General features: G+C 43.6%; 1 protein-coding gene and 1 long non-coding RNA gene across 9 annotated transcripts in view; one reads left to right on the top strand and one right to left on the bottom strand.

Moving 5' to 3' along the window:
• The window catches only part of CDK15 (cyclin dependent kinase 15), a 44,919-nt gene that overhangs the window by 17,993 nt on the left and 2,720 nt on the right, over positions 1 to 24,206 (top strand). For 6 of the 8 annotated variants that reach the window (XM_017728034.1, XM_017728008.1, XM_017728014.1 and 3 more), the window contains 5 exons: positions 2,059 to 2,122; positions 9,098 to 9,146; positions 11,725 to 11,864; positions 17,190 to 17,327; positions 19,663 to 20,321. In XM_017728034.1, coding sequence (XP_017583523.1) covers positions 2,059 to 2,122; positions 9,098 to 9,146; positions 11,725 to 11,864; positions 17,190 to 17,299 — 363 coding nt within the window. In that variant the 3' untranslated portion in view covers positions 17,300 to 17,327; positions 19,663 to 20,321. Of the gene's footprint in view, positions 1 to 2,058; positions 2,123 to 9,097; positions 9,147 to 10,320; positions 10,949 to 11,724; positions 11,865 to 17,189; positions 17,328 to 19,662; positions 24,075 to 24,206 lie in introns of those variants that run through there. The other 2 variants (XM_017728001.1, XM_017728027.1) reach the window with 2 other exon arrangements.
• LOC108445148 overlaps positions 2,133 to 24,206 on the bottom strand; it is a 28,471-nt gene continuing 6,397 nt past the window's right edge. The window contains exons 2-3 of the long non-coding RNA XR_001859896.1: positions 19,002 to 19,082; positions 2,133 to 2,862 (exon numbers count right to left, since the gene is read on the bottom strand). This is a non-coding gene — a long non-coding RNA (uncharacterized LOC108445148). The remainder of the gene's footprint in view (positions 2,863 to 19,001; positions 19,083 to 24,206) is intronic.

The raw sequence follows: 24,206 nt of genomic DNA, 5'->3' as shown, positions 1-24,206 counted from the left end.
GAGAGGAGAGGAGAGGAGAGGAGAGGAGAGGAGAGGAGAGGAGAGGAATCACTTGCCCTGTTACAGTGGAAAACAAAAAGAGATGCAAGCTTACAGATTGGAAAAGCATCTTTTGTAAAGAAAAGGCTCAGAAAATACAAATATAAATTCATATGGCATTCAGTGATTGGTGCTCTGAACACTTTTCATTCCTCAATGCAGTAAAATGTAATATTTGCTGAAATCCTTACGCAGAAAAGTATAAGCACACACAAATAACTATTTTCTTAAATTCTTCGCCAAAAGAAGCAGAATGCTGAGCTGACCCTGGTGAGTATGATTTTATTATGCACTGAAGGTACCCAGTTTCCTCTGATGCCTGTAGAACTGATGTTTGACAGCTCACAAGAAACCTTGAAGAATGAGGGCCCACTGAGCAGGGCTTCCTGGAAAGCTAACAGGATAGCAGAAAGAGAGCAAATTCTGGATTCAAGTTCAAATTCCAACTCTCTCTTTCCTGTGCATACAGAGTTTTCTTTGGGCAGACCTGCCCTACTCACATGATAAACACACACCAGTCAAGAAGGCATCCTCACCCAGGGCTGTCAAATTGCCGTTGGTGCGAGCCAACTTCCAACGTCCTCAGCTGGCTGAACATTGCAAGACACCTTCTCTTTGGGGAGCTTTCAGGCTTTCCAAAGATGATTTTACAGGTGATCAGAGACAAGGATCCTACCCTTTAGTCTTTGCTGTGGCAGGCTGAGTCCATAAGCAGTTTGGAAACATGGGCCACAGCAACCCGCTTTGCTCCAGAGGCCATTGTGCTAACGTGTGCCAGCAGTGAGATGCAGGCCCTGCTTGTGGCTGTCTTCTCCAGGTAGCTGCAATTGTCACAGCTGTTTCCCAGCAGTGAATGAGAAAAACAACCAACTAGCAGATGCTTTACAACTACAAACAGCTGGCTTTATATTTCTTCCTTTGTTAGTGTATTTTTTCACTGATGCCTGTTTTCTTGCAATCTTACTACAAATTTTTGTGAGACCAAGTTCCCCATATCATGTATCTCAGCTTACATTTTAAGGAACAGGAATTGTTTATTAAATGCAAAGGTAACTAATGTGAGACAAATCTAGTGTTGGAGAACAGAAAGTGAATAAAAACCCTGAAACTTTTCATGTTAAAATTTCACTGTTTTTTAAGGAAACCTGATAATTCTGGGCATTGTCTGGATGAAAGCTTTGAATGCTTGGAGCTAGCAGTACTGATTTATAGTACCATTTCACATGCTGTGAACTCTTCTTAAATATGTGGCTTTACCTCTTTAGCACAAATCATCCATATCAATAGTCACATGCCACTTTGCATGTGTTAAGTAATAATAACAACACTAAACATCCACAACTGCAGAAATCCATATATGCTTGATCTCATACATTTCAGCAACTAAAACGAAGTTGGAGGAGGCTTTACTGGCCCAGACTTTGCTCAGTGAGCAGCTACTGCTGAAGCCCACAATCCCCAATAAAGGCCAAAGATTCTGCTGAAGCTCTGTATCCTTCAGAATGAGGCTCTGCACTGCTTTCTAGCTCCTGCTACTAGACCTCTCTGCCAGCTTTACTTTCTCACCTCAGAAGGCAAGGGTTTCTCTCAGAGCTCACAGCCTGTGCTGCTGCTGAGCATACCAGCTGCTGCCAGTGCAAGCGGGCACAGTAAGTCCCCAGTGCAGCTCTGGTGTGGCAGAACGCCTTCAGCACTGGAAGGGGCTCAACTGTGTGACCCCTGGGCTGGCAAGCACAGGCAGCAGTGGCAGCGGGCAGTGAAGCTGCATATGCCTTCGCTGATGTTCCCAGCAGCAACAGCATTCAATCTCAGCAGGACCCTTTCTGCTACGTAATCAAGTGCTAAAATGTCAGTGTCCTTCATGCACGGTGATAGATCCAGCACCAGCCAGGGCAGTGTAATTCTGCACAGGGAAGGCCAGTCACTCTCAATTGAGACTGACTCCTCCAACTCCTCACCAAGGCAAAGAATAGGCAGAAAGAGGTTATTGTTCTTCTCACTCTCTTTCTTCTTTTGCAGGTGTTGGGGGTCCCAACTGAAGACACCTGGCCAGGACTTTCCAAGCTCCCCAACTATAACCCAGGTAGGATTTAACTCATGAGAAGGCCAGCTTCTTCTCTGAGCCACTAGCCACTCAATTGTTGGATCAGTAATTCTTATTATGAAAAATCATGTGCTTCAGTGTTACTAAATCCCTTGAGCTACATAATGGCAGTGGTGTTGTAGTACCTCCAACAACAATGGGATTGGCTTAGTGTACAAACAAAGGTACATGTGTTGCAGAGTTGCCTCACAGAGTGCTGGTATATGTAAGTCTGATGGAAGATTTCATTGCTGCAAGTTTCACAGTGTATATTTAGTCTCCACTCCTCAGTGGAGTGGAGCAACGGACCAGTGTCTCCTGGTTTAGACTGGAAAAGCTGACAGGCACCTGGAGACGAAGTTTATCTGAACTCTCCTTATTTTCATGGAGATTGGTTTGGGGACCTTTAAACCTCAGTTTTAAAGGTCACTGTCCCTGATTTTGATGTGGGCAAGGTGAGAAATCTGTGTGATTTACAAAGCTGGATTCTTTTATTTCCACATGGGCTGGTAGAGAAGTCTGTGTCCTGGACTTCAAAGGGCCAGTTGTCTCGTATTTTGATGTGGGCAGGTTGAGAAGTATGCTTTGAAAAGCTAGCTCAGTCACTCTCCCTCTCCCTCTCTCTCTCTCCCTTTCTCTCTTTCTCTTTTTGTTTAATGTTTTCTCCTGGGAAAATATATTCAAGTGTCAGTGAGGGGGAAATGATGAGCACTCATTCTCAGCCTCTCAGCAGGATCATTCTGTAAGAGAAATATAAAAGTGAAATATTAAAAACCCTAGAATGTGAAATTCACCCATTTACAATCTATCCATTCTCTCTCGCTTGTGCCATAGGAGCGTGGTGGGGGGAGCCTGTCTATCTGGAAGGGGAAAAAAAGAATGGGGGAGAGGAGGAGGGAGAAGACGTGCTTTGAGCAAGAGGTTTACGGGTTTAGTAGAGCATAGTAACATCTTTTCAAAGAAGTGGGTGTTGCTCTGTGACCCAGTCCAAGATGCCCCTCCTTTGATTCTGGTGCATGAACACTAAACAGCCCCCATTTTCACATGGTAGCCGAAATTGGCTGAACAATAACCTGGTCTCACAGTCGAAAGGACTGGAATCTTTCACACAATTAGCTGAGACACATTAATCAAACCAGCGTGAAATGGGAATGTGTCGCTGTCCACAGCAAGTTTAATTTGGGTAGCAAGCAAGCACAGAGCAGACAGCTGGAGGAAGCATTTTCTTCTCTAAGTTGTAGAAGGCTTGGCTGGGTAGTCTACAAGTTGAGTAGTCTGGGAGATAAAGAAATGCTCATGTGTGAGAGGAACTAATCACAAAGAATTTTTTATGCCAGTCATCTGCTAATACAAGGCCTCAAACATACAAACTCTGAGTGATGATGATTAGGTATCCTGATGCTGTGTAGAGGGACAATCTAAAAGAGCAATCATAAAGGCTATGCCAGCAAAGATACTTGCACAGATGACAGAGAATGTGAGTGCCTAGAACTGCTCTGAGTAGTAATTCCCTCAGCTCTGTTTTGTCTGAATAGCAGTGCTGTCCTCTGCTGCTGTGGAGGTTGCCAGTGGCAGGGCTGGGAACAAGAGGACAGGCACCTGGGCAGCATGGCAATAGCTCCAGTGAAGTTGAGTCATCATAAGCAGTTTTCAAGTCTGACTTGCTTTCAGACTTGATAGAAAGTTTCCCATATAGACTCCAGAGGGGCAGAACTGACGTGTGCTCTGCTGTGATCCTGGGATACTGGTGCCTTTTGTGGCTGGACAAGAGCGGTGCTATGTCACTGTTTGGGGCAATAGCTGTGTTAGCTGGAGAGGCAATATCCCTTTCCCTTCCTGAGATCCTGACTAAGGGGCTGCGAGCTGTTCCAGCCACATACTGGAACCAAGCACTTGGCTCACATCTGGATTGAACAAACCAGTCTGGACAGAAGAAGACTAGTCTAAAGTTGGACTATTTGCCCTACTCATGAACTAAATCAATTCACTTTTTGATGGGACTGCTGGTAAGAAGACAAGTTAGTCTCTTTGTTTAAAACTATTTGCCATTTATATGCTTCTGGGCACTTCCCCTCTCTTCCCTGAAGCACAAATGCTGTTTCCCCCCAGGACATGCTCAGCCTGAGTACAATCTGTGAAGTCTGCTTGAGAAAACCTTCTCTCCTGAGGTTATTCCCAGACCATTTGTGCAAATCTGGGTGCCTGGGTTGGTTCAGATAAGCAAACAAGCTTTGGAGCTCTTCCCCAAATCTGATGGTTTGAATTCTTTTAGCTAGTCCTATTGATGTTCACACTGAGCACAGGCAGCAAACAAACAAACAGGTTCCTGCCAGAGGCAAGGAACGAACACCGGCAAAACAAAGCACTGAGGTGTGATCCTATTCTCATTGAAGTTGATGGCAAAACTCCCACTGGATTCAGCAGCTTAGGCTCAGCCCCAGACTGGGATTGTTACTGGAAGGGTTCCTGGGCCAGGTGGGTTAGTAGGAATCTTTGAAATGAAATCTGGAAACCTTTAGATGTATTCCTGTCACTACTGTGGGCTTGAGCACATCCTGCTGCAGTCTGAAGAGGATACAGCATGGGCTGTGGGGTCTGTGAGTCAGGCACACACAGGGCAGCTGGAGGAAAAGCAGCTCTCCTGCCTCCTCTATGGGCAACTGGCAAGGGATGAAACGTGCAAAGGAGTTTTCAACTACCTTATGCCCCGGTGTCTTCTTGCACAAAGAAGTTCAGGAACAGCCTTGTGCCCATTCCCTACAGTTTGCCAAAGTCTCAACCTGGCTCCAGGTGAATGGGAAGGATGGGTGAGTAACTCATTCGTGGCTTGTGATCTCACCTTCTCTCTGCAGGAGAGACACTTTGGGTAGGAAATAACGTGCAGTCATAGGGCCTGCAAGCACGTTTGAGAGCCATTCCATGGAGAGTGTGAAGGATTGGGAAAGCTCCTGCCCCACATCTCAGCACACTCACTGGCTGTCTCCCTGGCTCCCTGGGCTTACCAGCCCTACCCATAGTGACAAGGCTTTGCCCTGTGTTTGTTCATTTGTTCTGTTCCCCTCATTTTGCTTCCCCTGAAAGAGGCAGTTGTAGCTCTGTTAACACTATTTTTGAAAGCTCTCATGCTGTGTGAGCTCAAATCCTTGCATTAATCTACTGCTGTGTTCATTTCACTGCACTGAAAAGCAGTGAGTTTAAATCCCCTCTAAACACCATTGGTGACACCAGAAGGCCAGTGTTTTGATCCAGCCCCATTAATGGTTACAAGTTTGAATCTAGACAGCAGGGGTCAAGGGCAGGAAAGGATTAGGAATCACAGCCCATGACATTAAGCTAGTGCTTTTGCCAAACTGGGAATACTGGAGTGCCCTGTGTACCAAGTTAGTTTTTGGTTGCTTTTTCTGACATTTGGATTCCAAAGAGTGGGGAACAGTGGATATCTATGTATGACATGATGAACTCACTGGAGTGAGCTTTACTCCTTGGTTTATTGCACAGGCTGACTGATGAACTTGCCTATGCCAGGTAGTATCACCTCACGGAGTAGATACAGGTTTCACACAAGGCCTTTTCAGATGCAGCAATGACTTTCAAATGAAGCCTAGTTTTTCACGTATCTGCAGGCTTTGGTATGCTGTATGAGATTTAGAAGCTTTCCAGAATCAACCTGTGCTCCCAGGTATGGCTTTTCAGCGTCCGTTGCTTTTCCAAAATGTCACCAGCAGATGGAGGCAACAAGCAGCAGGCCCTGACACGCAAACTTCCATGACATTTGTGAAAATGCAGATGAAGTCTGCATTCAGAGTGCTTTTCTTTTTTTTTTTTTTTTTTTTTAATCTCAGTTTTCATGCTGATGTTTCATTTAACAAATTGGATGGTTGAAAACTGAATTCTAAAACGATAAAATTTTTATTGTCATAATAAACTGCATGTGGCTTTGATCTCGAAGGGAAGAGCAGCACTGTAACTAATGTGCAATGTATGCTGGCCAGGGTACTTCCCATCTGTGTGGCAGTGGGGACAGCCTGCAGTTTCCAGCCTGCCACATAGACAGAGCTCTGCTCCTGTCCTGCAGCCACAGAGATTTCACTAATGAGAGAAATTTTCTCTGTGAGCCTGCAACCCCACTGCCTTCATCCAGCAGCACTTGGCATCCTCTTTCTCTCTCTTCATCAATTAGGAAAGTTTAACTTTTGTCCTCTGGCTTGCTTGCCTCATTATCAGTTCATTAGCCACTTCCACCTGGGTTTTCAAATAGGAAGGTATTTCCTCATTAGCACACTCTGCCTTGCGTAAGGATAGAAAATAACAAACCTAAGTGCTACCTTTCAGATCTACTCATATTGTTAAAAAAGCCAATCAGCCCTACACAATTCCATCATTTTATGTCTAGATCATCATTGTGAGATGATTAAATCGTATCTTATCCACTTTTTGGAATGATCTAAATATTCTTTATCTCTTACCTTTATGGAGTAGCTGTTTACAGTGTTTTACAATTTTAGATTGGTCTTAATCTTACAGTAGGGATAATACTTACTGCTCTGTTTTTACCCTGCTCAGGACAATGGGGCCGCGGCATTCTCTAAGGATTTGTCTATATGGGGTCAGGAGATTAATCTGAACTGATTTAAAGTGCATTAGTTAACTGCATTAAATCCTTGAGCAGAGACACACTGTTTTCTTACTCACATCTTCCGTTCATAATCAAAGCTCTGTATACTCAAAGTGGGAAATTTGGCAGACCTCACTCAGGCTGAATTCTTCACTGAGAGATGTGTTTGGACAGGGACAGGAGTCGTTGGCTCACTGGCTCTTACACTATTCCTTGCAGATAATTATTAATCTCCAGGTTACATATAAGATAAATTTAAGTCAAGAGGCTTGTTCAAGACAGCAAACACTATAATTCAGGTATTCCTCCCAGTTCCCAGTAAGCAAGCTGATATTTCTATTTCTAATGTAAGGAAAATCCTATTTCCTCTTTGGAATGTTAATCCTGAAAATGCACTCCACAAAAACAAAGTGGCATTTCACTTAGGTATCATTGAAACATTTTGCCCTGCTGTTACCAACTGAACATGCATATTTAAAATTGTGTGTTAAACTCATTAAAAAATATTAATGTTAAAAGATTTCAGTAGAGTTAAAGTACAATTACAATAAAGTAATCTTGGCATTTTTACTAAATATTTAATGAAATTTATGTATTGTCATAGAATGTTTTCATCTCACAAATCCAGTTTTTCTGACAGGAAGTTACAACATCTGAAAGTTTTTGGCCAGCTCTGTGAAGAGGCAGAAATTTCTACCTCATACAGAAAAATTTTTTGCCTTTCCAAACCATTTGTAAAATTGTTTTTCTTCTATTCTATCTTGAATCTTTACATCTCTGCTCAATATGGATAATTTATTTCTATACTTTTAGTGCAGCCAAAGGGGCAAAAAGAAGGAAAAATGATCCAGTGAAAATGTTACTAGTGATCCAAGAGGAATGTTCTGCCAATCTTGATGACTTATTTGGGAAGGGAGTATTCAAAATGCTAATATTTAATTTCTATATATTGGTGATATTCCAGTGCTCTGGCACATAAATAGTCATGAATCCCATCTCAAGTTATATTCCCATTTACTGCTCTAGAAATTACCTTAGTATTTGGGTGCAGGAGAACAATTCAATTCTGAACTGTTACTTACCCTGTGATAGACAGGTTTAACAACCTGCTTGCCTGGTTTAGTGGTGCAAGATTGCTGCTGGAAAGGTCAAGGGCTGGAAGTTCAGTCATTTGCACTTTTTCAGGTTGTCTGTGTATCAAGTTGGTCAGATGCTGGGTCTGGCACTCTGGAAATGGCTGCACAGGCAAAGGCTGAGGGGACTCCCACTTTGACTGCAGCAGGCAGATCCTGTCCCTGAATAAAATGCCTGGTGCTTTTCCAGGCAGGAAGGGAGGGCAGATGCTCTTGGAGGGTGCAGCATAAAGCCCAACCAAGCTCTGAGTCTGCTGGCAACAGACCAGTGGTGCTTGCCTCCTGGTGGTCTCACTGCTGTGGGGAATGCTTGTCCAGGCTGAGCTGGAAGAGAGGTCGACACCACCCTTCCTGCTCTCCTTTCCATGACTAGAGTGCCACTGTTCATTCTCTGCTGTCAGAAACAGCGCTCAGGAAAATGTAGGTGGGTAGAAATTGCAGCCTTTCTGATGCAAGAATATTCTCTGTTGATCAGCTCTAAGGGGAAATTTTCCAGGCTTAAGCCATTCATTCATATCTAAACCTGAGAAAATTCATGCTTTACAATAAAACATTAGAGGAATGTATTCCTCTATATTTACCACAATGTTTAGAAATATATCCTTGAAAAATATCAACGAGAACACAGACTTCACAAAACTGCAAACTCTGCTAAGTTCCAGTCTGATAGAGATCACAATAATCAGTGAGTACAAAGCCTCCATGAGCATGGTTAACTGGACAAACAACAAATTTAGTGAGAGCTGTGGGCACGAAGAGAGTGGGATCAAAGTGCCTTGCCTCCATCCCCAATCATACTGCTGCATCCATGTAGAAAAGCCCCATGTACCCACAGAGCAATATGTGAAGCTCAGCAGCCCCTTGGAAAGCCAAGACAATTGCTGGGGATTCAGGCCTGCAAACTTCTTTTTGCTTCCTTTGTGTGAAGGCTTTAGGGACTGATACTGCTTTTATTGATGTCAAAGCTAAGACTCATGCTGTAACAGGAGGAGGTCCAAGGCCTATACTCACAGATATATGAAAGGAAAGGGTTACAGAACTGGAACAGCCTTATTAAGATCAATGCAGGTACTCAAGTCCTATAGAATAATGTCTATTTATAAATAATAAGATGGTAGATTCTATATGGCCCTTTGAAATTCTGAGCACATTTTTTGGTAGGGGCTCAAAGAATGGGTTTTGGCTTGATTTTCATTTAATCTTATGATTGCATATTACACTTTCTAGAACTGGTTGCTTCCAGAAGACCTCAGAGACTCCAAGTTATCTGTGACAGGTAAGCTACCTATAACAGCAATGTCAAAATCGCCTCTGGGTTTATTTGTTTCTTTATGCAATCATTTAACTTGAAATGAGCTCTTTTGGCAAGCTCAGGAAGAGCAGGGTGTCTCTGTAGTAACAAGCAGATCTAACATCAGTTAAGCAACTGATTTTGAGAGATTGCAGTAAAGGTAGACACACAGTGGGTTTAGTATTCTCAGAGGAGTAGTGATTATTCTGAGATAAGCAGTGATTCAATGACTTCGTGTGCAGCTTTTTGTGGGGCACAGTTCAATTGAGAAGGTTGTACTTTCCCAGGCCCTCTTGCCCAGACTGAGGACAGACTTCGCACTGTCCCAGTTTTCATTTTTGAAAACAGACTGTAGGAATGTTGCTCAACAGCGCTAAGGAAGACATGCTAGGAAAGCATTTTCATGAGACAATGAAATAATCTTGTGATTAGTTAGGAGGGGAAAAATCACATTCTTAGTGGCCAAAAGCTATGACATGAAGTCCATGGTTACACACTCAGCTTGACCAGACACAGCAGCACTGCTGAATCACTCCCTAGTGTGCTAAGGGGAGGGAGTATTTTTTCAAGCACATATACACACACACACATATATACAGAATGTATGTATGTATAAGTGAAAGAAATTTATAATCAAAGTGCCCTAACCTAGCTCAGGGAGTCATTCAAATCAAATCCCCCTAAACTGATTTTGAGGCACACAACAGGTTTTACAGTTATGTAGGAAAAGACAAGACAGGATTTGTCCTCAAGATTGTGTACAGGCAGACGTCAATAATCAAATATCCTTTGGGGACATAACCACATTTTTCATTGCTGCTGCTTATTATCTGTTCAGCTGATTGCTTGGGATCCAGCCCTGCTAGAAGGGAAGTGTCTTGCCCTTCAGAGCAGGATTTCCCAGATGCTGTTCTAAATGGCTGAACAAACATGCTAAAGTTTTCAGCAAAGAAATTTCCAGGTTACTGAAATGCCAGCCATTGTCGTGCACAACTTGAGAACACAGAAAGCTCAATATGTCCCAGACCCTGATAATGCAGATCCTGTAACAGAACAAATCCCCTCTCAGCCTGAACAAAGCAATAAGCATATTCCTTGCAACTGTGCTATATTGCACTTCTGCTTTTAGGCCATAATCTTTTGACACACTCCATTACAGGTCATACCAAGGGGCTGGCCTAGCACCTCTGTGGCAGAGCTCTGGGCTGCATGTGGGCCAGCTCCTGCTCTGCCTTAGAGTCCTGGTGCTGCCATGGCCAAATGACTGCCTTGGAATGCTCAGCTCGGGAGAAGGAAAGAGCTGCTTCATACAGACCGCTCAGCCATGACTCTCCATGGACAATTAAGAAATCAAAGGGGAGCTCCCCACAGAGCTTGGCCGCCACCAGGAAGCCTGAGCCATGGTGGGAAGCACTGAACTGTGTTGCTGACCAGAGTGTGAGCCTGCAGCAGCAGGGACTGAGGGGGCAGAAGCTCTCCAGTAAGACCCTGTCATGCAGCTCTAGCAAGAAGCCTCAGACTGGATGCTTTGGTTCCCTGTCCCATCCCTGCTCCCCAAGGAAGCAGGGGCTTGAACTGTTTTGCTGGAGGTGAAAATCCAGCAATTATCTACCACAAATTTGTTTCTCAGGGTCTCTTTCTCTCCTTCTATCTTGGTGGTTTTTTCCTCATCTTTTATATTTTACATTTTATCTCCTCAAAACAAAAATGTCAGCATGTCGAATGTCCTGTATAGGGAGGGGGAATGCAGGGGCAGGGGGATCCCAGCCCCTGATGTCACTTGGAGGGGAAGCACCGCTGGGGGCCAAGGGAAGAAGCACAACAGGCCATGCTCTGAAGCTGAAATGTGATCAGAACAAACAAACAAAGTAAAAGCTGTAAAACTAAATGACTATTTTTATTTGTTTCCTTGTTGGTTTGTTTTCACTCTTCCACTTCCTTGTCCCCAGCTGTGTGCTCCTCTAGAGAGGAGCCACTTGGGATTGGTATTTGCTGGGCATGGAGCATATGTGTATTACATCTATTTTAAGCATTCACCCTGAGAAACAGATTCTTCTCTGGGAATCCCCAACACATTTTACAACCAGCTGCACTACTGGTACTGGGGTAGGAGAAGAGGAAATGGTATTTTCTTTAGGTTTATTAGGTTTGACCTCTAGTCTTCTCAGTGGGCCAGTCACATTATTTTCTACATTTGGATTGTCACTGTAAACCAGTACCACCAAACTCTGATATTACAGTTACAACATGTAAAATATAGTCTCCTCAGCATCATTTCCCCTTTCACTTACAACCTTCTTTTTACAAAACAGAAATTTGTTTTCAAAATTTGTCTGTAAACATGAGTTTGAGCTGAAATCCTGGATGCATATACTCCAACATAGTCAAACTCAGATGGAACAGCAAATGTCCTGAAAAGCTATATAGCTGTGGTGGGTTTATCCAGCTTCCCTGTGTCCCTCCACTATCTTCACCTCAAGCAGAGAAGGGCTGGGTCATGTTCTGGTTCCAGCTTTCTGGCTCGTCCTCATCTCCTGTGCTATTTTTTCTTCTGTTTTTCTAGGATGAGCAGGGTGCCAGCAGCAGAGAATTTGGCCTCCAGGATGCTCACAGCCTTCCCTCCAGGCCGAATCTCTGCACAAGATGCGCTTCTTCATGGCTTCTTCAGCCCTCTGCCTCCTCAGCTCTATCAGGTTCCTGCTGGTAAGTTAACTCTCAATTTCATCTCACCAAGAAAGAGCTGCTGCACGTGCTATTTATTATGAGTTTCCTCTCTATTTTGAAAGTCTCTACCATTCACCCAGATGTCTCTCTTTTCTGCTTGCACTCCCTCCCTACTCCTGTATGCTGCAAAGTTTACATCCCATTGCAAATTTGATAACTTGCTTTTCTGTTTTCTTCCACTTGACCACTGTGTTAATACTAGAAGGGGACCTTGTTGGGCTGCCACCATGGTCCATCTGCAAAGCAGAGGTGTATATGCTTTGACAGGTCATTTCTCCCCCATTCTGTAACTCCAAGGGCCTGGAGATTTCCCCCAGCTCACACTGTGTGTTCAGTGTAACTCACCCGCTGGTCCCTCCTGATGTCCTGAATTCCCATCTGCTCAGCATGGTGTGCTATCCCCAATTCCCTTGGACTGCTCCTCCTGCTCCCTTTTGATGTTGAGACAGCTGTTCCTTGTACCCTGTCACACCAGTTCTCCCTCAGTTTTACCTGCTTTATTTTCCTCTTCCCTTGCTCCCTTCTCTTAAGCACATAGCTGCACACACAGGTCTGTCTCTGCTGTCCTGAGCTGACAATAAATACAGGGTTCTCAAGCTACAGTTCTGCTCCTCACTAGGAAAAGCTCTCTCCTATTGGGCAGCAGGCCAAAGGGACCTTGCATTCCCTGTTGCCTCCTGGGCACCCTCTACACTTGTTAGTTTGGTGGTGTGTTTTAAGATAGGGGCAATTAAGAAAAAGCCTTCATGGACTGTGTTGTCAAGCTATTGGAAAACCAAATTTCTGGCTCCTGCAACACATCCCAAGTGAAGGAACAGCCAGCTAGCATCTCTCCCAATCCCCCAAACCGCTGCCCTTCAGAAGGTGCTCTGTGTGTGTATGTGCTTGAGTGAGAGACATCTGCATTCCTTTTCTGTTCACCCAGCCACAGAGCACAAATCTACTTTGACACTTTTAGAAAAATGAAAAGATGGAATCTCGCAGGAGCCTGCCTGTGCTGGGGGGGGAGGAGGGGAGCACGCACAGCAGGAGGGAAGTTGACTTTTCTTTATACATATAGGGTTTTTTCCATGCAGAGTTTAAATTATGCCTGATAAAAGGAGTTTCGTGGATGTTTCAGTTCTTTCAAACCCTCCTGGCTTCCTCCCAATTAAATGAGGTTTGTCAAAGCCACAGGGCTCTGCTGCTGCCAGAGAGGCGGACAAGCACTTCCCGCAGTGACATCTCCAATCCCCAAGGGAGAAGATGAAAGTGTCAGTGCTGAGAGAGAGAGAGAGAGAGAGAGAGGAAAAAAACAGGTACAGAGACAGACAGTGTGAGAGAAAGGAAGAGAGTGAGGAGAAATAGGAGGAATGAGAAAACGGATTGGCATAATGTGTCAATCTCTCCGATATGCTGCCAGCAAGGGGACAGATTCATTTCACCTGGGTTTAGGCACCATCCCATATTTATTATCCCCCATATTGCAGCAAGAAGTACCTCGTGGACAGGAAACTGCATGGCGTTATCATAGCAACCAATGTGTTGAGAACAGAATCAAAGTGCACAGGGCTGAAACAAGTACAGTACGATCATGCAAGACCATATTCATGAGTGACTCATTAAGCCTGTAAAATTTAGGCAATTCTGAATAATTCCCCATGTAGCCATTCCTATTGCCATAATTGTTTAAGACATTTTCTCTCTTGTGTCACTTTGGCATAATACTATTTTGGAATTTAACTGTATCATTTTAAAACTCTTGTTGCTATGATAACAGTGGAGATTTTAAATATATTCTGTTCGACTTTGTTCTGGAGGATGCTGGCTATTAGCTGCCATCCTCTGAAGGGGAAAGTTAAAGCAGTAGGGCAAGGAATGATCTGGAGATGAAAGGTGAAAGAAGATGGGGTTGATCCCAAGGTGTGTGAGAGAGTAAGAGAGAGACATTAGAAAAAATAAAAGGTTTTCTTAAGAAATTATTCTCTGTTTTTATTAAATAATTGTATCCATAACTGTCCTTTTTATAAGTTGTTATGACAAGCTGGAAGCTAAAGGATGTTTTTCAAAGGTCAGTTCCTGGGAGAAAATAATTGGAGAAATCACTGTTTTGAAGTCAAGTACCCCTCCAAACAGCATGTTTCTGATTACTAGGGGGAATGTTAATGGTTAGAGGCTGGCTGCTGCCCGTGGGAAGGGGGAAAGGGAGCACAGGGCTCTATACTTCCTGGAGGTCAGCTCCTACAGAGTAGAACAAGTTGCTGTTGCTATGCCCATCTGAGTGCAAAGTGCTAGAAAAAAAGAGTAGCCTGTGCTCTAAGGGAGGAAGAAGATCCTCTGTCCTCTGAGTGGGCTGGCCCACAGATGGGCCTCTCCCACAGCTGCTCACTCCTGTGGCTCTGAGGCTGAGGCTCGGGTTCAAATCTTGCTCATCATCTTGGTGGCCTTAATTCTACATGTACCACCAGCACCTCTGGATATAAAACCAGAGAGAGGTGCAGGGGTTTCTTCAGCTTCCCTTCAGTGTGGCTAGTAGCCTAAGGGGTGGTAGTGATGACCTTTTGTAAAACCGGAGCATTTGCTGTCCTTTTTCTGGCCAAAGCCAATCCTGAGACAATTATCTTTGTGCAGTGCAGCCCTGTACTGCAGCAGCTCTGATAAAACTTCAGTCTAACCCTTTGCCACCTGCTAAAGCAGAATGTTTTCTGTCCAATTAATCCCTCCTGGAAGAAAGATGAGATCCTTGAATCAAGAAAGCATGAGCTGTGCTCTCAACTCAGTGTCAGTCCTGAAGTGCAAAGGGCCTTCTGAGGAGGTATCTCACTCTGTTGTCAGACAGGTCAGACACAGTAACAGTTGCAGCTTATTATTCTTGTTATAGATTTGGTTTATTTTCCCTCTCTTTTGCCCTCTGATGCTTTAGAGCAGGCTTGCAAGCAGGGAAGGTAAGCAGTGGGATTTGGGGTTATCAACAGTGCACTCCCAAGAAAAGACACTGCAAGAAGGGCTCTGGCCAAACCATCCGGGCACAGGGCCCAGGGCAGCCTGAGCTGGCAGCTCAGATCCTTTCCCCACCAGACCAATATCCAGTCTCAGTAGAGACCTTTCTCACAGCGTAGGAGATGTTCAACCCCGGCCATATCCTCAGCACAGCAGTTAGTAAATTCCGGTATGTGCTCCATGAGGAGGATTGTGTGTTGCATGGATGTGATCCTGGCTTTGACTAGGAGGTACTTGCTCTTTTTGGGTACAACTGGTCTGTAATTGTTACCTCCCCCAGCAACACAAAATCAGTGCAGCAGGTGATGAAGACACTGTACCATTTCTCCTGAAATAGCCCACTATTCAGCCTTTCAGAGACAAGGAGGAGGAGGGAGGCTTGATGTTGACAGTCATTTTAATGTCTGTTGCATCTAAACTAAGACAAAGCAAGTAAGCAAGTGTGGGCAATGAGGACGTTAAGGCTGCAAGCCACTGCCTACCAAAAATCCCATTACTGTGGGGATTAACCAGCAAATGGTAAATGTTATCACAGGGGACATACAAGAAGAGCTGGCTTTCATGACCCCTTGTTTGGGTTGGATGGTTTCCTTAGGACCTCCTAAATAGCTAGAAGGTTCATACAGTCACTTGGTTTTTTACCACTCTGCTTTGAGACCTCTGTACACAGCAAATGGATATCCTTCACTGCAAGTCAGATACAGACACCTACAAAGTTCCTACCAGGTATATGAATCTGGCTTATAATGTGTCTTAAAACAGGAATAAATCAAAACTAGCATTGAGCAGGAAATTCAGCTGCCCCTCCTAAGCCAGAAGCATTCTTATCTGTGAGGTGATAAAACAAATCTTCACTTAACTCAGGAAAACCACCCCTCACTTCACCTGGTGTGATCCCCACACTGGTGGAAGATCTGCTTGCCTTCATACTGACAGGACATTAAAGTTTTGTTTTCTGTCATTAAGCCACCACCCTAGGAAAGAGCTGTTGCAACATCACAGCAGATGCTTGCCAAGTGCACAGGACTCTGGACATGTTGCCCTGTTTAAGCTCTTCCCTGCATGCTGTCCTGGGGCAGGTATTGTGCTGGGCACTCTTTAGGAGCACGGGGCAAAGGGAAAGATGGGAAAAAAAGGAAAATTTCCTTTGCTCACTCCCCAGCTCCTGCTCTTGCAAAAGCTACTGGCGCAAAGTTTGGCCCATGTGACTTGTGGAAACAAAGTCCTACAGACATGGATCAAATGCTCTGACTCCCATTGATCTCAGGCCAGAGAATCTCTATAAAGGTCTTATTGTTCAGGGAGACAAACCACTCTTGGGGCGAGTGCTGCTAATACTGTTCACGGAGGCAGACACTATTGCATCAGAGGTTAGCAGATGTTTTTCTGTATTTTTTTCTAATTGCAAGTTATTTCTGAGGTTTCTTTAACTTCCATTTTCCCTTTAACACTCCAAAATGCAAATCTGAAAAGATTTAGTTGTCTTGTTGGCTGTGAAAGACATCCAGGCTGGAAGTCTCACGTAGTCATTTCCCATCCTCAGGTGCACTTCTGACTTCACCCAGTTATCAGCAGAAAAGAGTAAATGGGGATGTAGTGATCAGGTTTCTAAGGCACAAAAGTTAAAGCTAAGTTTGAGATTGTGACAGCAAGCAACTATGAGCATAGGAACTCAATTAGCCTGAAAGACAACTATCTCATTATCTTTCCTAAAATGATATAAATACATAAGAATATAAAAATTTAAAATAAACTCTCTATTGACTGTCTAGATGACTGAATTTCACTGCTCAATTTCTTTAAACACCCACTTTAGTATTTATTTATTCTAAGCGTGAAGCGGCTACGATAATTAGACTGTCAGATTTGGTAAGTTAATGAGGAGTCACTGGAGTGGAAGGTTTTGCATTTGTGAGATTGCTGAAGGAGAGAAGCTCTGTGCCTTCGCTCTATCTCTTTTTTCTTTTTCTTTTTTTCCCCTCTGCTGGGTGGGAAGGAGAGAGCTTGGCAGTGCACAGATCCATTTGAATCCTTTTGATTAGCGGGCTGCATTCCTACCACTGTTCTACCAAATACTATTTTGCTGGTTGCTCCAAGAAAAAGAAAAAGAAAAGAGAAAAGAAACTGCAGATGAGATTTCTAGAGAAGGGTGTCTAGATTAAAGAAATAATTTTCCAAAAACAATCAGAAGGAATGCAGCTGTGAGAAATAGGATCCTGAATTAGTTTATACTGTGGCTAATGTCACAGGAGAGCATTAAGAAAGTAGCTCAATGAAGGAAAAGGACCGTTTTGCAGCTTTATCTTTAACCTGATTTTTCCGCAGGACAATCAGTGCTCATGGTTCCAGGAGTGAGACTGCAACCTGAAATCTGTGACCTGTTTGCTTCTTACTGGAAAAGCCATGTCTCAGGAGGTTCAAGCAAGTTTTGGTAGAAATCATGGATGGTTGAATAATTCTTTGGTAAGCATGTAGTTGCCATTGTCAAAGCTGCTGCCGTCACCCTTAGCATGAATTCCTTCGTGTATTGAAGGTAGGAAAAGAGATCTGATACTCAGGGCTGGATGACCACATTCCAGGGTGAGAGCAAAGTGGGAAATCTCACATTCAGAGAGAAGACATCAGCAAGCCAATGGCCCCCAATGGACAATGTTCAGTGGTATCACAGGAGGTTTGGATTTGTTTTGTCCTATTGCCAAGTCTCAGACCAGTGCCCTTTCCTCTGACGCTTCCCCAGTCAAATTATTGCTTCATTTCCCCATTGCTTAAAATGGCCAAATTGCCTTGTTCTCCTTTGTCCTTGCCTACTGAGTTCACATTTCATAGCTTACTTGTTTTGATTTCACACACATTGGAACCTGGGCAGAGCTAAGCAAAATCTCCTTAGCTTGTAATATCCTTGATTTTAATTAATCACTATTTTAGTGCCACACCTCAAAATGATGCTTCAGCATCAATATTTTTCATTTTCTTTTTGTTACAGAAGACCAAAAACTCACTTAAAATCACTGTTATTGAAAGAAATTACCAGAAAATATCCTTTTATTATATCCTGTCTCTTTGTTTACTTTGTGCATTTGTTAGCAGCATGTGTCCTGTCTGTGTCACCACTGCATCTGTGCTTGCAGGGCAGACCTGGAAACTGGTCTTGAGGCCAAATTACTTTGACTGTCTTATCGTCTGCCAAGCTAAGAGTCAACCTTAGGATAGCAGGACACACCTCAGCTACCCATCTGTGCTTTCAAATGCACGTAGATGGCATGTACCTGCCATAGGATCAGGTCCCAGCACTCAGTGCCTGGTCTCACAGCCTCTCTCTACCCCTTCTGCCCTCATCATGTAGACAACAGCAGGCAGAGAGAGGCCAGCCTTGAATCCATTTAAGAAAGACCTGACATTGCCAGAGCTGTGACCAGATTGGGTTTTGGAAGCAGCCTGAATGCCTTCCCTACTCACCTGCTCAGCTGAGTGCAGACAGGACGGCTGTTCTCTCTCTGTGATCAGAGAGGAACTAATCCTGCCAGAAAAGCTGGCTGTCAGTTCCATTAAGGCTTCTGGGACAACTCACTTGAGGAGGGCACTCATGCATCAGTGTTCAATGAACTTGGATTTGGCCCATTTTAACTGATTCAGAGAGCATTTCACAAATATATCATTTAAAATAGTGAAACTTGGAACTAGTAGGAGACACTCTTAAGCATTTTTTTTATATTAACCTGGCCTCAAAATGATTGTGTCCCTTTTTTTTTAGCTGCTTACAAAGCATACTAAACAAGCTTAAATGTCAACTCAAGTTTTCTTCTGCAGTTCATTACAGGAAAACATTTTATATGTGATGGTGCTCATATTATTAATTCTCTTTTTAAAAAAGGCATCTGGATTCAGACATGCAAGCCAGGTTATAAATGAAACAGTAATTTTTTTGTCATTTTAATAGGCTACCAATGGAAAGCAGGGGGTTCTGTATGCTTTTTCAAATGTAATGAGAGGTAGATAGGCATCTAAAGCACAACAGCCTCATGCTGGCACATGAGAGAATGGAATTTCCTGGGAACATAATGAAACTGGCCAGCCTTCCTTCATTTGCCAACCTGAGTTAAGTTACAAAAATAGACAAAACCAAAAAACTAAACATACCAGGCTCCATCTTGAATCCATGGGCCCTGAGCAACACAGCAAGGGACAAAACATCATCACAGACTCCTCCTTGTTCTCCTTCTGGTGTCAGGAAAAGATGAGATACTGTCAGTCGTCTATCCCAGGGTGATATATACTCCATGCCAACACTCCACCCATTTTCTACCCAATTCCACCCACCACTTTCCCTCTACCTGCTGAGGAGGAACATATGGATCATTGGAGTCTGCTACTGTTCTCATTCTGTCTCTCAAAATAAATACTCAGATAACTAATGGTGTGCCTCCTACATGTATGTGATACTGTACCAGCTACGTGTAGTTGAATCTACAGGAAGAGAAGAGCCTGTTTTAAACCAACTTTTAACAAGCAGAGTGACTGAAGGCACTAGCCCTGCAGAATATTTGTAATTGGGATTTATTTTTCTTTTTGATTTAGGACTTAGGCCATGGATTTTTACCCTAATAGAATTCCTCTGCAATAGGGGCAGATTGTACACGAAGGACCTTTGAAATAACTCCTTATATTTACAAACTGAGGAAAAATCTTTGAGATTGTAAAACAAAGACACAGTTTGAGGGGTGGGGTGTGTGTTTTTAAAAAATCACCTTTCAGTAGAAGAGAATGAAATTGTGCAGATGTCCTGCCTTTTGTTTTTCAGAAAGCAATGTCAGAAGGATTGATTTGGCAACGAAGACGTAACAGCACAGTCTGGACACTGGACTTGCAGAATATATTCAGCCATGTGTCACTTAATAGAGAGCTCCCTGGACCAGAAGATCGATGTACAAACAGGACAGATGGGGACTGACAATTGAAAGAATGTAGAGGCTTATCCAAGGCTTACAGAGACCTGTCATTCCTGGGGTATGCCTACAATCTCCTTCAACAAAAGAGCTCCTGAGGGAAGGAGGGGATTAGTCAAAAGTTGAGTGAAGTCTCCAGGGAAGATGGTTTCTTGGATAGAGTTGTCAACAAAAGGAATTGTTTAAGACTATTTGTTATAATTTCCTAGAGGGAGCTTCTGCCATTACTAACAGGATTACCAGCATACTGGTTCCACACCAGCAGAGCATTAGACATGTGCATTGCAGACTGGTTGCTTAGAGCTGAATTCAGGGGTCTTATACAGCATCCCAAATGTGTGCAGGTGTTGATGAGCAGAGGGGAGATGGCAGAGAATTAAGATGCAGCCAAATGCAGTCCATTTTTGGTCCAGCTGTTGCAGAGAGTCCTGGCTCATTAATGAGTTTCCATAGTGTTTTAATCTCCTTGATCTCAAGGCTGCTGACAGACTATGAGAAGACAAGCTAATCTGAGGTGAGTGCTGATGGGGATACATGGGGAAATCAGAGACCTCTTTCCCAACTGCAGTTACTGTGAAATTTCTCATAGAATTCTTCCTGGAAGAATTGGGAAAGCAAGTAATTTACTATGTTCAAGTACTAATCTGCTTGGTTTCAGTTATCTCAGATACTTTTTCTTAGCTCTGGGACATAGAAACCAGTAGCCTTGGTGTAACCTCACAGCACATCTGGGAAAAAAGGAAGACAAAGAGAAATCATTGAAGTGCAGACATACAAACCTTCTTGAATATTTTTATTCATCTGAGTAGTGTCACTGGCATGACTGGGAGAACTTCTCTGAGCAAGAATTATGCAGACCATTGAGGCACTGGAACAAAACCAGTCAAGGAGCTATGGGTGGCAGCCATAGAAACAGCTGAAAGGTGGGCTTTTAGTGTAAGAGAGCTGCATCTCCGGCCCCACTCCAGTCCATCGTTTACCAAACACGTTCTGCTTCCTGCCCAGTGAGCAGATCTGGGCAGGAAGCAGAACAACTGTTTATGGTCCCCTTTGCCCTTGCTACAGACATAATTTCAGGAATGTATGGATTAGCTGCATTGAAGGGGACATAGACTATCTGCAGGCACTGCTCAGTTAAGAGGACAAGATAATCCTTATGTTATGTTCCTTAAAATTCTCTGCCTTGATGAAAAGACAAGCTATGTCCCAAGTCTTTCTACCTCTGGATTGCATGGACCCAGAACTCCCAAACATCAGCCACTCTCAGTGACCTGACCTCCCTTTGCAATACTGAACAGAGCAGCTGTAAATGATGCCCAAGTTGGGATAGGGGTGTTCTGCATTCCTTTTGCATTCTCGGAGATGTCTGGATTAAGAGAAGTGAAGAAGCAGGATCTCCCTTGCCTGCAGTGGGACGGTTGTGGCTGAATGTCTGCTCGTAATTGAGAGCAACTAAATGCTCAAGATATGTTACATGAAAGGATTTGTTATGCATGGTCAGTGAGGGATCTAATGATGAGAACTGAGTCACTTTTCCTCATGGTCTATCCAGAGCATCAATTGTAAATTTCTTCTGCCCTGGAGCAGTGGGACAGAATGGCTTTGCTGTTTTACATAGTTGCTACCCCATAATGGCCATGCCATTGCTAAATTTAGCCATATGCTAAATTGCCAAAGAGTCAAATGATACCTTTTAATTCTGTATCTAGAGGGGCAGAAAGCCAGGAAGACCCTGGATATGCTGCAACCCAGCAGTCTTCTGTTCATGAGCTCAACATTGTAGGCCCAATGCCTAAAACATGCCAGATCAGAGAGAAACAGATTCCGAACCACTCCTCTCCTCAACTAATGGGAACACTATTTACATCAGGAGTACTGATCTCAGTAGATTTTCCATACCCTGGCCTGCACAATCTCAGGGGCAACAGCTCTCAGGGAAAATGGTTGTAGTGTTGTAATGAGTCAGAAAGAGTAGGTAACATGAAACACATCTGAATTCATGTACCAAGTTAGTGCCACCCAAAAAGGCAGTTCTGCTTCCCCCATTCCCCTCCCTGCTTCAAGCTTTACAGTCTTTCTCTTTTTCTCCTGGCACCTTTGTAAGCCCTTGAAGAACTGATTTAGTTCACTAAACAGATGGAAAACGATGAACTCTTTTTGCTGAGTTAGTTTTTCTTTGTTTTGTGAGCTGAATCAGATTATGCAAGGAGAAAAGTACCTGACTTCATTCATGGATTAGTGTGGAGTAGGAAAGGAGGAGGTGGAAAAATCTATAAAGCTCATATTCTCTTATCTCCAACCTGCTCACATCTAGTTCCTGTGGGGTGATCATCCCCTGTCACATTTGAATGTCTAATGTTTTGAGATAATAATTGAATGGGTTCTGACAAGTAAGTGCTCAATACTGCTGTCATTTATGTGGGCCCATCTCAAATCCATGTGTTTGCTGTTGAACACCTCACAAAAAATCCCAGACATTGGCAGAGAGGTGTAGGACCGACCTTTCCTTTTTTTTCCCCAGAAAATACTTTCTTTTGGCAGGAGTAGGATGCTTTGGTAAAGCAAGTGAGAGTTTATAAAGTGCATGTAAATAGAGATCATTGTGCTTCAGGGTCATCAAACTGTTTCTTCTCACCACCTAGTAAAAAACCAAAAACAAATCTGAGGTTTTTGAGAAATCCTTTAACATCCTCCTTTATGTAAAGAGAATTTAACATCAGACTTAAATATTTGCTTTAAAAACATCTTGAAGTAAATGAAATAACTTCTTTCCCAGGCCAGGATTCTGTTTTGTTTCGGCCTGGAGCAAGTTTGTTGGCCGAATTATATATGCCCAAGGAAAGATCCAAGGGCTTTAAAACTTGCAAACCCCTGTCTGTAATGGTGCAAGTGGGCAATGCTCTTTAAAGTGTGTGTGGGGGAGGAAAGTGCCAGGAAAATCCCCCTCACAAGCCAGAACTGCATTTGGGGAGCCCAGATGAAAGCTCTGATGCAGGTCATGTGACAGGTGTCACTTCAGTAATGATATTGGGGCAGAGATAAAAGTCTTTGCCGGCTGGTCATGTGACATCGCTTCATTACTGGCACAGCAGGTGGTCGGAGAGACTCAATGCCTTTTTTTTATTATTTTTTAATTTTTTTTATTCTGTGATAATGAGAAAATGTTTAAACTTCCATCCCTGTGTTTAAACACTTCTTCATGCTGACAGCAGCAGGAGATCCCTTGATCAGCTGTCAGATGGGAAAGTGCAATTTTTCTGGAAAGTAAACAGCGTGTTTGCCAGTTGGAAATCATTTTCTGTTTGTTGGGACTGCTAGTCGTGGTGTGATGGAGCCATGTCACAGCATCTGACAACTCGGGAGTGGGGAATAGAAAACAGGCTGAGAAATGGGGGTTAGACTCTGCCTCTGATAACAGGAGCTTGAGATTTTTGACACTTCGTTGTTGTTATTGTGTGGAAAAAACCCACAACTTACGGGTTGCCATGAAACTTTTAAAGCAGCAGCTCAGTGTCAGCGTAGATGTGTGGGATCTCCTAAAAGAAGCTCCTGCATTTTAATAGAAACTTTCCTGGGAGAAAAGCAAAAAGGACACAAAGGAACTGAGTAGGTGTGGAGATGCGTGGGGTTGAAGGTGGTCAGATCTCATTCCTGGCTTGCAAGAAGAAACAAAAAAAAGCCTTCTTGTTAGAAACTTTACATGGTTCTGATGTTACATAGGCTTGGGTAACCCACTGGGAGTTTCAGGTAAGAAAAGGAAGGCAAATGTGGTCACAGGGTCATGCCAGAGAGCTCAACCCCACCCTGAGCCTAGCTGAAATCAGAGGTGTTACAGTCTCCTTTGGAAGTACCCTGGAACCCAACGAAGTTAAGTTTAAATGCTAACTACATTTTTAAAAAATTTTCCTGTTAGGCATATACCTTCTCAAAGTCAATTCCTGTCGAGAAAAAGGAGATAGAGATATTATACACATAATTCTAATTAAAATTAGGGTTTGAATGTGCATATGCAGAGCCATACACAACATTTTTCCTAGGCAGACACAGACAACACCTTATACGCAGAATCAACAAATCAACCTGGTTTCAACACTGGGAAAGTTAATTACTCAGAGCACGGCTCGAATCACATCAAAAATATGCTCAGCAGTTATGTTACATGAAATCCTTGGTAGCCTCCCAACAAATCCTTTCCTCTGCTGGCTGCACTGCAGCATTCTGCCTCTTCCTAAAGATCCCCAATAAAAGCTTCCTGCCTGTTACATTTCATGAAGTCCTGGCTCCTTAAATGTGAAACTTCGAGGCCGGTAGCTCACCCGCACCCCAAAAGCCCTGGAGCCGGTGAGTTGGCTTCAGTGCCCGGCTGCAGCTCTGCTGAGGCGGGGGGGGTGGGGGCGGG

This window comes from Corvus brachyrhynchos, unplaced genomic scaffold, assembly GCF_000691975.1.
Source record: "Corvus brachyrhynchos isolate BGI_N302 unplaced genomic scaffold, ASM69197v1 scaffold370, whole genome shotgun sequence".
Lineage (NCBI taxonomy): Eukaryota > Metazoa > Chordata > Aves > Passeriformes > Corvidae > Corvus > Corvus brachyrhynchos.
Note: the sequence above shows the minus strand (reverse complement) of the source record. Positions and strands in the feature narration are given on the sequence as shown.